At 42.9% G+C, this 16,718-nt stretch overlaps 1 protein-coding gene across 1 annotated transcript in view; it reads left to right on the top strand.

Annotated features, from left to right (window-relative positions):
- Nucleotides 1-4,570: 4,570 nt before the first annotated feature.
- LOC308250012 (uncharacterized protein C3orf20) overlaps nt 4,571-16,718 on the top strand; it is a gene marked incomplete at both ends in the record, with an annotated part of 57,707 nt that continues 45,559 nt past the window's right edge. The window contains 4 exons of the mRNA XM_080672229.1: nt 4,571-5,039; nt 5,809-5,946; nt 9,857-9,976; nt 16,320-16,452. Coding sequence (XP_080528355.1) covers nt 4,571-5,039; nt 5,809-5,946; nt 9,857-9,976; nt 16,320-16,452 — 860 coding nt within the window. The remainder of the gene's footprint in view (nt 5,040-5,808; nt 5,947-9,856; nt 9,977-16,319; nt 16,453-16,718) is intronic.

The following is a 16,718-nucleotide window of genomic DNA, read 5'->3' as shown; positions in this document are numbered from 1 at the left end:
TGCTCCACTGCTAGTCACTGTCTGCAGAGTGATCGGCGGCAATCAGGCCCCCGCTTGCACCCACCATACCCCACCTTGGCCCGCTCACCTGCTCCACCATCCTGTCACAGTCCCACTCATCAGGACCGGCAGCACCTCCACTGCGACCTTTATTTATTTTTTTAAATATATTTTATTGATATTTTACAGAGAGGAAGGGAGAGGGATAGAGAGCTAGAAACATCGATCAGCTGCCTCCTGCACACCTCCCACTGGGGATGTGCCCACAACCTAGGTACATGCCCTTGACCGGAATTGAACCCGGGACCCTTCAGTCTGCAGGCTGACGCTCTATCCACTGAGCCAAACCGGTTTCGGCTCCACTGCGACCTTTATTTATTTTATTTTTTTTCAAATTTTTATTAAGGTATTATATGTGTACATATCTTACCATTGCCCCCCCCACCCCACTCCCATACATGCCCTCACCCCCCAATGTTTTGCATCCGTTGGTTACTCTTATATGCATGCATACAAGTCCTTCAGTTGATCTCTTATTTCCCCCACCTCTCCCTAACCTTACCGCTGTAATTAGACAGTCTGTTTGATGCTTTACTGCCTCTGTAACTATCTTTTGGTTCATCAGTTTATAATGTTTTTCATTATCCCCAAATGAGTGAGATCATGTGGTATTTTTCTTTCATTGACTGGCTTATTTCACTTAGCATAATGTTCTCTAATTTCATCCAGGTGCTTACAAATGGTAGTAATTCCTTCTTTTTTATGGCAGCATAGTATTCCATTGTGTAGATGTACCATAGTTTTCTGATCCAGTCATCTGCTGACAGGCACCTAGGCTGTTTCCAAATCTTAGCTATTGTAAATTGTGCTGCTATGAACATAGGGATGCATATATCCTTTCTGATTGGTGTTTCTGGTTTCTTAGGATATATTCCTAGGAGTGGGATTACTGGGTCAAATGGGAGTTCCATTTTCAGTTTTTTGAGGAAACTCCATACTACCACTGCGACCTTTAATACGTGGCTTCATACTAATCTCATGGCTTGAAATGGCTGCTGGAGGTACAGTCATTTCATCCATTCCAGAAGAAAGAATAGCAGTAGGTAAAGAAAACACAAAAATTTGTGCATGAATGTTCATAGAAGCACTAATCATAGTAGCTAAAAAGTGGAAACAACCAAAATATCCATCAAACAATGCCTAGATCTGTTGATTGTGGTTTAACCAAGTAATGGGATATTATTCTACTAAAAACGAAGTACTGATACTTACTATAACATAAACCTCAAAAACATGATGCTAAGTGAAAGAGGGCTACAAAAGGCCACATATTACGTGATTTCATCTATATGAAATGTCCAGAACAGGCAATTCTATAGAAACAGCAATTAGATTAGTGGTTGCCTCGGGATAAGGGAAATAGAATGTAACTGATAATGGGTTTCTTTATGGGGTGATGAAAATGTTCTAAAATTAGGTAGTGGTGTTGGTTGCACAACTTTGAATATACTAAAAACCATTGTATACTTTTAAAAGACTGAATTGTATGGTATGTGAATTATATCACAATAAAGCTATTGTAAAAATCAGCTTTTATCTGTAAGACATATCTTCAAAACTAACCTCAAAGGAAAGGAATTGGTAGGGGATAGAAAAAAGTTCCTCAAACCAGTTAACATTTCAAGGATTTTATTTGTCTTCTCTTCATCTGAGTCCTGGCTTAAAAAAAAAAAAAAAATCAGCCCCTGTATGGTCAGGGTCAGATCCTCTGGCTGGCTGCCCTGATCACAAATTCTGAGTGGTTTCTTTGTTCTGTAGACTTATCATTTTAAAAAATGAACCTATTTTTCCGAGTCTTCAGAGCTGAGGAATAGATGCCGGGGGTCAGCAAATAGACATAGGAAGCCACTTTATCTGCAAGTCAGCCGGATGTCAGAAGGGTTTGCTCTATGGGATTCTTGTTCTTTGGAGACTTGTTGCTGATAGATGGGCAGAGGCAACTCAAAGGGCATGAGGAAGTAGTGTTGCATTTAGAACCTATGTCCTAAGAGGTCTGATTCCTCATCAGTAAAACCAGAGAGATAACAGCCTTCTCACCCCAGGGTGGTTGCACCAGATTCTGGTGTGAACCTGCTCTATAAACGCTGACAGTGTGCACCAGGAATGGTGAATTTGGGGTAGCTCCAGAGGACATGGTTTGTAAAGCGAAAGATTGAAGATTTGTGGGAGAAGATGGCCATGGATATGGTGGGGAGTAATTGTCAGGCTGAGGTGGTAGAATTGATGGAGGGCTGTGGTAACAAGAATTGTCAGAAGGCACCAGCCAGAGACCCTTCTGCTCTAAGGCCACCATTACTAGCAAATATGCTCATGAGTCATTTAAGTCAGACAACAGAGGCGGCTCACTGACATTGTATGGAAATGCTGGCAAAGGTGAGGGGAGGGTGTTGCTTCAGCTCTCAGCTTCCCTTTGATCAACCATTTTTTTAAATTTTATTTTTAAATAATTCTTTATTGTTGAAAGTATTACATATAACCTGTTCTGATTTTTTTAATTTTATTTTTTAAAATAATTCTTTATTGTTGAAAGTATTACATATACCCTCTTTCTCCCCATTGACCCTCTCCAGCTGATTCTTATTTATTTATTGTTGAGAGTATTGTGTTCTGATTCTTGAGCATCTTTTATAAAGGTCATATTTGCACAAAACCCCTCAGAAATTAAATCGTTTTTGTGTGGTGTAAAATCAAGAAGTGACTTTATATTTTTATTAATGTATTTTAGATTGTCATATGGACAATGGTATGTCTTTATGGGATTTATTTTGATCAGATGAACGAAACTTTCAGATCTGATTACAAAACCCTAGAGGTTTATTTGCGGATTTTTTTTAGCCATTTTGTGTTCATTAAATTGTTCTTCAAACTCCCTCTCCAACCAGTGTTCTATCCTATCTAATTAAAGAGTAATATGCAAATTGACCATCACTCCACCACACAAGATGGCTGCCCCATGTGGTCAAAGATGGCTGCCCCCATGTGGACACAAGATGGCCACCACAAGATGGTCAGCAGGGGAGGGCATTTGGGAGGGACCAGGCCTGCAAGGGAGGGCAGTTGGGGGCGATCAAGCCTCCAGGGAAGGGCAGTTAGGGGTGCCCAGGCCGGCAGAGGAGGGAAGTTGGGGGCGACTGGGCCTGCAGGGAAGGGCAGTTGGGGGTGGGGGGGCACCCAGGCCTGCAGGGGAGAGCAGTTAGGGGTGACCAGGCCTTCAGGGGAAGGCAGTTGGAGCAATCAGGCTGGCAGGGGAGCAGTTAGGCATCAATCAGGCTGCCAGGGGAGTGGTTAGGTGGTGATCAGGCTGGCAGGCAGAAGCGGTTAGGGGCATTCAGGAAGGCAGGCAGGTGAGCAGTTGGGAGCCAGCAGTACTGGATTGTGAGAGGGATGTCCGACTGCCCATTTAGGCCCGATCCTACTGGGATTGGGCCTAAACAGGCAGTCGGACATTTCTCGAGGGGTCCCAGATTGGAGAGAGTGCAGGCTGGGCTGAGTGACACCCCCCCATGCACAAATTTCGTGCACCGGGCCTCTAGTTTTTGATATAAAGTAAGACGGTAAAAATAAAACACAGTTTAGAAGAATGTCAGGGTGAAAACCATCTAGTAGCATCTAATGATGTTCAACTGACCCAGATATGAGTATGCTTCTCTGCTATCTTCACAGCCACATGTGTCCATTTGATGAGCACTAGGTGCTCTCAAGAAGTTTTATTAAAGTGGGAAAAAATACTTATTATAGTTTGCTGATTTTAAGGTACACATTTTCTCCTTTTAACATCTCTGAAATTGTGATATGTCTTACAGTCAATATCTTGCACTGATACTTATAAGATGGTGCATTAGTTACATTAAATCTTGGGTTTTATGAAATGTGGCAAATAATATTAGTCATTAAATTAAGAAAACTCATTCTTTCCTGTCTGCCTTTGGATGTACATGTTGAATAATTCTATACCCATCCTTTCATTGCAACCAGGAGCTTACCCAACCAGGAAGCTTATCCCCTTCATCCAGAGAAAGCCGATGAAATATCTTTTGTTTTTGCAGGTTTTTATTAATAGACCACAAGCAGATCTTCCAGTCTCGGGTCTCTAACTACAAAAGGTATGATGGAACCTTTCTCTCTTCCCCATCCTTTCCATTCCTCCAGCCCCTGGGGGACCTCCATAGGAACTTAGTTTGTGTGACTGTCCCTGGAACTATTTCTGGAACCTACTCATCCCCAGGCCGTCCCTCCCCAAAGTGACACACTAATGTGGGTCTATCTGAGGTTTCTCTGGAAAGAAAAGGGAGGAGGGGCATCCCCTTACCCTACTATGGAGGATAGGACCCAGGCTCAATGACCTGTAAAGGCCATTTCAGTACTTCCATTCTGTCTGTCTCCAAGCCTTCACCTTAGGTAAAAACTTTTGCTTTCATTCACCTCTCAGGGTGCTCTGACTCTTTACAGCTGAAGGCCCCTCTTGTCCGAGATAAACAGTATTACTTAGCAGTATGCATGCTCTAGCAACATGAATGACATCAAGAGTAACCGAGAACTGTACCTGCAATACACATCCACGGCCCCTAAGCTACTGGCCAACATCTCCAAATTACTCCTCATGTGCCGGAACACAGGCATTGCTATACCTAAGGGCATCAGAAACATCTTTGAGTTCACTTGGGAGGAGCTCATCACTGACCCTATGGTGCCTACCCCATCTGACATTCTGGGCCTGGAGATCAGCTTTGGGACCCCACCTGTGGTGCCTGTGGAATCAACCCCTGTGCAGATCCACGTCCAGAAGAAGCCGCCGCCACCACCACCACCACCAGTACCACCACCACTGATGCTACCCACTGGGTCAGGCAAGTTCACCACCCGTGGCCATCGGGTACACTCTGGCCAGGAGACCCTGTACAAGTTCCAGCGGCAGTCCATCCACCTGCTGACTGAGCTGCTCACCCTGAAGATGAAGGCCATGCTGGAGTCTGTGTCTGGTAAGGCTGGCTTGTCAGATTCTTCTCCATTTTTTCTGGGTCTGGAATAGTCTGTCTGGACCAATGTGTCTACTGCACCTACCCCAAACAGGTATATAAGGATGAACTGGGAACAGGTGGCTGCCATGGATCTGCTGTAGGAATTGAACTCCTACCATGACTACCCACAAGAATCATCCTCTCACCCCTCTCTGTTCTCCACTTTTTCTTCCATTCCATCAACTTTGCAGAGCCAAGACTGGAAGGTTGGCCGTGGAGAATTGTGCGAGGTCAGAGGTACTGATGGGTGGAGTTTGTGGAAATGACACAGAGGTGGAGAGAGGCAGGAGGAAGGGGCTTGTGGAGTTGCCAGTCAAGAGGGACGATTGGTGGGTTGCAAGACAGAGCCCAGTAGAGCCAGAATCAGGGAGAGTTCTGAGAACGGGTCCATCTATTGTGAGGGTGTCATCTCTAGATCAAGGCCAGGACCTAGAGCCACATCAGTAAAAAAAAACTTCTAAGTACTGCATTGTTTTAAATACCAACAGCATTGATACCCAGGCCTATGAGTATGGAAGAGAGAAGGACAAGGCGGGGCAGAGAGTAACATGCCATTTGAGAGGTTTTGAGAGCTAGAGACCCTCCCATTAGAAGCCCCCTCACACTTTCTTATCCTAGATATGGATCTACACTCTACCCTTATTTCTCAGGCCATTTATGGACGCCCTTTTCTGAAATCATTAGCCCATGCTGAGAGGAAAATGAGTTGCTTTGTTGATTCCTTTATTAGGTGCCAACCCCTTGGACATCACAAGGCGCTTTGTGGAGGCCAGCCAGCTCCTCCACCTCAATGCCAAGGAGATGGCTTTTGACTCCCTGGTTGGCACATTCGGGAGAAGTAGCTTTGGTGCTGGACTGATGGGGAAAGGTGGGTACCTGAGCTTCAGCCCTTAGGTGAAAATTCAAACAGTACCAACCAGAGTGCAATGGAAAGGTCAAATCCCATTTAAATGGTTGACATTTCCAAGTGTTAAGGTGGATGTGGAGCAATGGAGATTCTCAAATGCTGCAGGTGAGTGTATAAATTTGTGCCATTCCCCGTGGAGAGCAGTTTGGTGGCATCTGTGAGGAGGGAGATACAAAAAACAAACATGAAGGGACTAATTTTATTGTTAACATACAACCATTCAGGAAAAAAAATTAACACAGTCTTTATTTCTTATAACAATTAGCATGTGCTCCAATATCAATTCATTTTTGTTAAATACAAGATAAAAGAAGGGTGGTTTTTTTTTTGATACATTTTGTTTTCCTTTTCTAAGATAAAATCCCAAACATTTCCTCCCACACTATTTACCATGCAATGGATGTTTCTTATGCCAGTTCTGTTCAGGATCAGCTTTGTCCTGGTAACACAGGTCCTCTAAATTGTTCTGTAACTATTTTTGCAGATAATTAGCAGCATATATGGAGTTCTGCACCTTGTGTTCCATATAGGGCTTAGAGATCCATCTCATTTGGGGTGGACAGCTGCCTGTTGGTCTGTTTATGAGTAGGGAGAGTCCCACGGGGGTGTCATGGTAGCTCTGGCCCAAGCACCTATTCTCAGACCTGTCCATGGTGCTCTCCCACCTGAATATTCTGTTCCCTCACCTTGAAAAGGAAACGGTTGTCAGCAATCACACTCCACCTCATGAAGTATTTAAGCATTCTTGCAGAGTCACAGGCTTTCACCTGCGCTGCAGTAACTTCTGGTGTCCCTCATAGGCTGTGGCTAATCTAGTGGAGGAGAATTTGCAGAAAGCTGAACCTTGGAGAAAGATCCTTTTAGTGATGTCTGTGCCCTGCTGCATTAGCAGAGCACTGGGAAAGCCTCCCCATCACACTCCCCAGGAATTCTCTCTCACTTGTTGCCACATAGGTTCCAGACACTCCTTTCTTTAAACCAGCCTAGAGTTTGGGGAAAAAAATCAAAATGACAAAATATGAATGAAGAAGCTATCCATTTCTTTTGGGAAAGCATTCATCTTAGAAGGACTTGAGTTATCTCTCCCAGGGCATTATAAAGAAGATGCAAATCACTTTATTTTGCATGAATATTGCTTTTCTAGACCATCTTATTATGTGAAGTAGACCAAAGCTATAACTGAGTCTAGAGTAGTTTTGTTCCCTTAAAGCTGTTGCCAGAATATACATAATAGTAAGACTAGTTCTAGCCTTTTCTCCTGTCCTTAAAACCTGCTAGTCCTGGCTTGTCATGAAAGAAAACTAGACTACTCCTTGATTTTTGGTTGATGGCAATATCTATATTAATAAAAAAGTAATATGCTAATTAGACCAGGAGACCATCCGGAAACCTTCCGGACGTACTTCCAGACAAAGCTTGGGGCTTGGCTGGCCTGCAAACTGCCCCCAAACGGCCCTCAGCCCCTCACCCATGCTGGCCATGCCCCCTCCCCGCCCCGCGGGGACCCTCACCCTGATGGGTGCATGGCCAGCCTGCAAACAGCCAACAGCTCCTCGCCCAGGCTGGCCACATCCCTCAGCGGAGACCCCCACCCTGAAGGGGGTGTGGCCAGCCTGAAAACAAACCTCAGCTCCTCACCCAGACTGGCCCCGCCCCCCCAGGGGACCCCCACCCTGATCCAGAACCCCCTTCAGGGCAGACCAGCGGTCCCCACATGTGCCTTTATTAGGCCTCTATACTAATAAAAGCATAATATGCTAATTAGACCAGGAGACCTTCTGGATGTCTTTCTGGACAAAGCCATGGTGGTGGGGCCCAGGCAGAGGTGGTTAGGGGTGATCAGGCCAGGAGGAGAGGGCAGTTGGAGGCAAGCAGGCCAGTGGGGGGGCAGTTGGGGGCAAGCAGGCTAACGGGGGCAGTTAGGGGCAATCAGGCCAGCAGGGAGGGCAGTTGGGGGTGATCAGGCCAGTGGGGGGGGGCAGTTGGGGGCAAGCATGCCAGCTGGGGGCAGTTGGGGGCGAGCAGGCTGGCAGGGGGACAGTTGGGGCAATCAGGCCAGTGGGGGGGCAATTGGGAGTGAGCAGGCCGGTGGGGGGGGGCCAGTTGGTGAGCAGGCCGGCGGTGGGGCAGTTGAGGGCGATCAGGCCAGCGGGGGGGGGCAGTTGGGGGTGAGCAGGCCAGCAGGGAGGCAGTTGGGGGCAATCAGGCGGGTGGGGGGACAGTTGGGGGTGAGCAGGCCGGCAAGGGGGGCAGTTGGGGGCGAGCAGGCCTGCAGGGGGGGCACTTGGGGGCGAGAAGGCAGAGTGGTTAGGTGCGATCAGGCAAGCAGACAGGTGAGCCGTTAGGAACCAGCAGTCCCGGATTGTGAGAGGGATCAGTCCCGGATTGTGAGAGGGATCAGTCCCGGATTGTGAGAGGGATCCCAGATTGGAGAGGGTGCAGGCCGGGCAGGACACCCCTCCCCGCCGCCCGTGCACGAATTTTGTGCCCCGGGCCACTAGTCATTGTATAAAACATACCAAAAAAGAAAGCAATAATCTTGCCACCTTTGCATATGTAGCTATTTTTCTTTCATTTATTCAATTTTCTCCCTCCCTCCTTCCTTCCTTTCCCCTCTCCCGCCCTCTTTCCCTTTCTCTCTTTCTCCTCTGTGTGTGTATAGTTTTAAAAGAATACTGCAGTGTTCTATTTCTCAGTATCCTTGACTTAACAGACAAACGTTTTCCAACATGGCTCTATGCTTTTAATAATTATCATTTTGAGTAGGTGTAGATTTCTTCTAATGTATGTTTCATAATTAACCAAATGCTTAGGTTTCCAGGTTTTTTATTATTAGTATTTTATGCATTGTAATATGCAACTTTATATATGTCACTTATTTCTGTTGTATTGGTGATTAAGATTGATTATCCAGGAGAGGGCTTATTGGGGCAGAGGGTCTCAATATGTGTTTAGCTCTTGCTAAATATTGCTTTCTTGATGGGTTTTCTCTACACCAGCAGGGTTGACTAGTTTTATTCCATCTTTACCAGCATTGGCTATTATTAGTTCTTTTCTTTTTTGCTAAGTTAGAAGGTGCTGAAAGTTGTTCTGATTTCAATTTTTGGATCACTAATGATAGTGAGTGATTGTGTGTTACATCATCCAGTGTGCAGTCTTGGTTATTATCTTTGTCTACTTGTCAAGTCAGGTTTGCCATTTTCTTTATGGATTTGTATAAACCATGTCAATAAATGAGATGCTTAACATTTCCTAACAATTAACCAGTGAAATGACCATATTTGGGGGGAGAATAAGGAAAGGATTTGATGAGGTTTATGTAAGAATGATTAAGATTTTCCAGAGTGATGGGGCTGCTAAATTCTAATTCTTAAGTGTTCAGATAATCAAATGATTCTACAGAAGATAGCATGATTCTGCAAGAGGCTGATCTGATTGTTGGAGAAGCATCTGATTTCTATGGCTTGGATAAAGGAAAATAGGTGACTTTAAATTTCTTTCTAGTCAGCTCATTGTTTATTTTCTCTACTTAATGCAGCAGTTATACCTGCATTTGCCCTTTAGTCACATCATGTCACCTTTTGTGTTTGATTGCTGCTCCCTGCTCTAGTCATTTCACTCTTGAGAGGTATTGGAGGGGAGGGGGGGGGGGCGGGTAATGTAGAAAGGAACCTTAATTTCCCTTAATTACTCAGAGCCTGCTTGTTTATTAAAAAGTCTTTTTATTCCAAGAGGTGGTTGTTTTATACAATAGGGCACTAGAATATCTGGTCTATCATACTGCTAGAACAAAAAATCCATATTATATTTTTTGTTAAGAAAAAATAAAGTTAAAAAATTAAAAGAAGGATCCCTGTCTCTTCCACTCCAGAGCCCTTCATGAGCACCTCAATTATGGGAGTGAACTCGCCTTATCAGCTTATCTATGAAGCCTCTACTGGCTGTCTGAGCTTTTCCCTCTCAACTGGAAGGGAAGTCAAGAAGAAAACAGGTAACAGTGGTTCCAAGCAAGACCTCCTAGCAGTGGTCGGCAAACTGTGGCTCACGAGCCACATGTGGCTCTTTGGCCCCTTGAGTGTGGCCCCTCCACAAAATACCACGGCCTGGGCGAGTCTATTTTGAAGAAGTGGCGTTAGAAGAAGTTTAAGTTTAAAAAATTTGGCTCTCAAAAGAAATTTCAGTCGTTGTACTGTTGATATTTGGCTCTGTTGACTAATGAGTTTGCCAACCACTGTCCTAGCCCATCTGTGGAGGTAGGGAGGTGGATGTAAGATTCCCTGTTTAGGTTAATAGCATAGTTTGATTTGGTTTTCTGATAGGAAAGATATACAGTTTCCCTAGCTGGTGACAGAAGCTATTGAAACAGTTTCTTTCCAGTGAAGTCGACACATCTCAACCCAGTTACTCCAAAGTAGAATCTTATCATTTGAATGTTTACATGCCCTCCATTCCTGGTGATGTGGTTCTCTTCACCTGGGACAACACTTCTCTCAAACCCACATTTTCTATCCCCTCAGTAGCCCAACCTGAACCCCTTTGATCAGAGAGATCTGTGTTGCTCTTACTCACAAAGCAAGTGGGGGAACCAATATCTGAAGAGAGATATTTGTATACAAAATCTAACACTGTGCCTTAAACTGGGCCTGTTCATGTGGGCAGAAAACACAGAGAGCACTCCTACTCTATTGAGGAAGACATACAACAGAAGGAAAGGCTTAAGGGAAAGAACTGGTGGCAGATAAGGCCAAACAGTATAGCAATGACTGTGCAGACAGAAGTTTAGAGGAGACATGAGTTGCAGACAGTAGGGTAAAGCCTCAAGGAACTTCCAGGCCTCCCCTCACCTCCCCAGGCTTTGATTGCAGAGTGGTGGAATGGGGAAGGTAGGGGAGGACTACATTCAAAAGAGGTGGTGGGAGGATCGATATAAGATAGGAAGAAATGCTCAAAGACTGCACAAGTGATTCCCACAGACACTGGAGGTAAGGCTGGAAGTTGAGAAGTTTGGATTTTATTCCTGCCCCTGCCCCTGGCTGGCTGTGTGATTTGCCTTCCTCCAGTCCTCACTCTCTGTATCAAGCTGATCTATATCCTTTCAGTTAGTGAACAAATGTTTATTAAACTATTGCTAGTTGTCAGTCACTGTTCTAAATGCCAGGGATGCACATGTGGACTCTAAGACAAGGACTGCCTTTCCTAATGGGACTAACAACCTCAGCTTTCCTGAACAAAGTAGACTCAGCTGTCCCCTCTCATTTCCCTGCTTCCTTTACTTCTGTTGATGCGTTTTCTCTCACTGTGGTTCAATAGCCCACATTACTTCTGGAATCCCACTTTATGTATTCCTGGTTTTAGCATATCCCCTCCTGGCCCTAAATTGACACAATCACTTTAAGGCAAAAAAAGTATCTTCAAGACACACAGTGATTTCATGATTTTTCTTTCTAGTGACCTCAAGTGTAATGCCTTGAGTAAGGTAGTTCCTAAGCAAAAATTAATTATGTTTGTTGGTCTCTTTGTCTTCCTCTGGTTGTTTTCCTCTGATACCCCACCAAGATGCAATTTGTCTTACTGTTTCATCATTCTCACTAGGATATATGCTCAGTGATGCTGCATTTCTTAATAATTATGGAATTATTCTCATACAGACATGCTAGAATGGAACCTTCCTTAATAGTTTTTTAATTTAATTTAATTTAGCTTTATTTTATTGTTGACAGTATTACAGATGCCCCTTTATTTCCCTCCTTCTCACCTCCTCTTCTTTTCCTATCTGTTCCATGCTCATGTTCTATTACACCTCACCAGCTCACCCCATTTGGAATTACAAGGTCAGGAAGACTTGGAGCAGATAGGTTCCAGGAGTTGGACTTACTCCCAGAGGGCAATAGTTCTTTCTGGAAAGTAACTTAACTTTACAAGGAGAGAACTGAGATAAGTCTGTCAACAATGGTTCCTTGTAGGGGCAGGAGACTGCCACCCTCGAGGACCCAAGGCAACCAGGTATAGGCCAGACATGGATGCTCAGGCCAGCAGATGTTCCAGGAGTCATCTAGCTGGCAATTGGTCCTCAGGGTCAAGTCTCTGGTCTCTGGTGGTAGGAAGAGTTGGGGAAGGGACCAGGAATCATGCAGGGTGTCAGAAAGCAGAGATGGCCCTCAAGCACTAGCCAGAAACCCCAAGACTTGGCTAACAGTGAGGAAAAATCCTTCTGAGGTCCTCAGAGCTGACTTGGAGCCTGAGAAATGCCCCTGACATGAAGCCAGGTTTTATTCTTGAGACCAAGGTGAAGTTGAGCCTGCATATATCCAGGGAAAACATGTGGCTCCAGCTGGGTGGGCAGTAGAAACTCAGAAGCAGGCAGGACCTAAATAGATGCCTTTGGAACTTCAGTCATGGAGGATTATCTCCAAAATTTCATGTCATCATATCCTCAGACCACCTAACACCTGTCACACACAGAAAATAACTGTAAAAAAATGTAAGACAAACATAAAAACATTATCATTCACAGATTTGAACAGGCAGAAGAAAGAAGCAGCACACTTGAAGATAGGGCAATAGAAATTATTGAATCTGAAAAACAGAAAAGATTGAAAAGAAATGAATAGAGACTAAGGAACCCATGGGACACCATCAAGTGGAACAACATACATAATGTGGGAGTCCCAAAAGGAGAAGAGAGAGAGAGAAAGGAAAAGAAAATATTTGAAGAAGAAATGGCTGAAAAATGCCAAATTTGATGGAAGTCTTGAATATAAACATCAAAGATTCCATGTAAGAGGAACTTAAAGAGACCCAGATCAAGACACATTATAATCAAACTTTCAAAAGACAGAGAATCTTAAAAGCAGGAAGAGAAAAGCAAATCATTACATACAAGTAATCCTTAATAAGATTACTAACAAATTTCTCATCAGAAATTTTGGAAGCCACAGGAACTAGCACTAAAAGAAAAAATAGTCAATCAAGAATTTTGTATCCATTGAAAAAGATATAAACAAGTGGAAGAATATACCGTGTTCATAGATTGGTAGAATTAACATTAAAATGGCCATACTACCTAAAGCAATGTATAGGTACAATGCAATCCCTATTAAAATACCAATGGCATACTTTAAAAATCTAGAACAAACACTCCAAAAACTTATATAGAACCAAAAAAGATTCCAAATAACTGCAGCAATCTTGAGAAAGAACAACAAAGTTGGAGGGATCACAATACTGAATATAAAGTTATAATACAAAGCCACTGTAATCAAAACAGCCTGGTACTGGCACAAGAACAGGTACATAGATCAATGGAACAGAACAGAGATCTCAGAAATCAACCCAAGCCATTATGTTCAATTAATGTTTAACAATGGAGGAAATAGCATACAAAGGAGTAGACAGTCTCTTCAATAAATGGTATTGGGAAAATTGGACAAGTACATGCAAAAATATGAAACTATACCACCAACTTATACCATACAGGATAAACTGAAAATGGATAAAAGACTTAAATGTAAGTCATGAAACCATAAAAATCCTAGAAGAAAATGTAGACAGCAAAGTATCTGACATCTCATGTAGCAGAATTTTTACAGATACATCACTTAGAGCAAGAGAAACAAAAGGAAAAACTAAACAAATTGCACTATGTCAAACTAAAACGCTTCACAGCAAAGGAAACCAGCATCACAATGAAAGGGGAACTCACTGTATGGGAGAATATATTTGACAATGTTACTTTTGATAAAGGATTAATTTACAAAATACACAATTACTCATATAACTCTACAAAAAGAAGACAAACAATCCAATTAAAAAATGGGCAGAAGACCTGAATAGACACTTCTCCAAAGAGTACATACAAATGGCCAAGAAACATATGAAAAAATGTTCAGAGTCACTAATCATCACAGAGATGCAAATTAAAACAATAATGAGGTACCACCTCATACCTGCCAGAATGGCTACCATCAATAAATCAACAAACAACAAATGCTGGCGAGGATGTGGAGAAAAAGGAACCCTACTTAGTACACTGTTGGTAGGAATGCAGACTGGTATAACCATTATGAAAAACAGTGTGGAATTTTCTAAAAAAAATTAAAAATGCAACTGCTATTTGGCTCAGTGATCCCACATCTAGGAATATATTCTAAGAAGTCTGAAACACCAATCAAAAAGAAGATGTGCACACCTATGTTCATAGCAGCACAATTTATAATAGCTAAGATCTCAAAACAAGTGCCCATCAGTAGGTGAGTGGATAGAAAAGCTGTGGTACATTTATACCATGGAATGTTATGCAGCAGTAAAAAAGAAGAATCTCATACCCTTTGAGACAGCATGGAGGAACCTGGAGAGTATTATGTAAGTGAAATAAACCAGACAGAGAAAGTTAAGTATCACATGATCTCACTTATATGTGGAATCTAATGAACAAAATTAACTGATGAGCAAAATAGAACCAGAGACATTGAAGCATGCAACAGACTGACGTATTTCAGAGGGAAGGGGAGGGGGGCAGGAAGAGATTAACCAAAGAACTTATATGCATAGTATATGCATTACCCATGGACACAGACAATGGTGTGGTGAAGGCATGGGGCGGGTGGTGGGTGTGGGTTAGAAAGAGTCATAGGGGGTAAAATGGACATATGTAATATGCCATTTTGCTCAATGGCCCCAGTTAGGGTATGAGCAGGAGGCAACCAATTGATGTGTCTCTCTCACGTCAATACCGCCCCTCTCTCTCCACCTCCCCCCCCCCCCATCATCTCTCTCATATCAATAAAAACACATTTTTGGGTGAGGATTAAAAGAAAGAAAAGATCTAAACAATCTAACTTTACAATTATAAAAGGAAGGAAATAATAAAGATTAGAGCATTAGACCAGAGATAAATGAAGTAGAGAATAGAAAAAAACAATAAAGAAAATCAATGAAACTAGAAGGTGATTCTTTGAAAATATGGACACTTTTGACAAACCTTAAGCTAGATCAACTAAGAAGAAAAGAGAAGACTCAGATTACAAAAGTAAATGGAACTTACTAATTCTATAGAAATAAAAGAGATTACAATGAACAGTTGGACACCAATAAATTGGATAGCCCACATAAAATGGAAAGATTTCTAGAAGCATAAAACCTACCAAGACTAAATCATGAGTAAACAGAACATCTGAATAAACATAAATAGTCTGGAGATTGAATCAGTAATCAAAAGAACTCCCAACAAAGAAAAGCCCTAGGCCTGGTGGCTCCAGTAGTCCAGACATTTAAAGAAAAACTAATGCTAATTATTTTCAAGCTTTTCCAAAAATTTGAAGAGGGAACACTTCCCAACTTATTCTATAAGGCCCTCATTATCCTGATACCAGAACCGAAGACACTACAGGAAAAAAATAACTGCAGACCTATATTCCATATGAACACTGATGCAAAATTTCTCAACAAAATACTAGCAAATAGAATTCAGCAGCATATTAAAAGGATTATGCACCATGATTCCCAGGATAGTTCAACTTACAAAAAAAATCTATGTAATACACCACATTAAGAGCATGATGGGGCGGGGGGGGGGGGGGGAAACCCCCACATTTTCATCTCAATTGATGGCAGAAAAGCCATTTGACAAAATTCAACACCCTTTCATGTTAAATACAACAACACTCAAACTAAAGGAAACCACCTCCACATGATAAAAATAATATATGACAAACTGACAGCAAACATTATACTTAATGGTAAAAGACTGAAAGCTTTTCCTTTAAGACTAGGAAGAAAGCAAGGATGCCTGCTTTAACCACCTCTATTCAACATAGTACTGGAAATTCTAGCCAGAGCAATAAGACAAGAAAGGGAATAAAAAGCATCCAAATTGGAAAGGAAGAAATAAAATTATCTGTTTGCAGATGATATTACCTTATAAATAAAAACTCTAGAGATCCCATCAAAAAGCCTGTTAGAACTAAAAAAAAAATCAGAAAAGTAGCAGGATAAAGTAAACACACAGAAATCAGTTGCATTTTCATATATGAACTAGAGGCCCCATGCATGAAATTCAGGCAAAGGGCTCAGCTCTCGCAGCCCCAGCCGGCCCTCACAGCCCTGGCTGCCTCGACCGGCCCTCACAGCCTTGGCTGGCCCTCGGAGCCCACACTCTTGGTTGACTCACAGAGTGACATGTTTTATCAGTGAACTGTGCCCAGGAAGCATAAATGATTCTCTCGATTATTTTGACTCTCAGGAGAAGATGTGGTTCTCTTGCTCCCCACCCCACTACTCTTCCCCAGGAGAAACCATTTTCTAAAACTCTGTCCCTAACCTTTTTACAGCTACAGGCAAAATGAAAAATTTTGAAGAGATGAGCACATCACCCCCTCAACGAGGAACAGGAACTGGCTCTGACAATGTGGAGATCAGTGACCCCTGTCCTGAGGCCCGGGAGAAGCTGCAAGAGATGTGTCGTCATATGTGAGCACCTTAGAAGTTGGGGGTAGATCGGAGAGGAGGGCAATCACCTGTGTGTGCATAAAGGGAAAATCACAAAAGTGTCTGAGTACCAGGAAGTGTCAGCTACCCAGTACCCCTAATAATAGTGACAGGGTGATGTCTTGGGCTCCCTAGGCCATTCAGTATTACTATAGCTACATAACATGGATAAAAGGAAGCCACTCAGTTTTGCTCCTTATTATTACATTCTGGAAGGAAGCTATCTTCCCCTGTAACCTCAGGACTAG

The sequence above is a fragment of the Plecotus auritus genome (assembly GCF_963455305.1).
Source record: "Plecotus auritus genome assembly, chromosome: 6".
NCBI classification, from domain to species: Eukaryota; Metazoa; Chordata; class Mammalia; order Chiroptera; family Vespertilionidae; genus Plecotus; species Plecotus auritus.
Note: the sequence above shows the minus strand (reverse complement) of the source record. Positions and strands in the feature narration are given on the sequence as shown.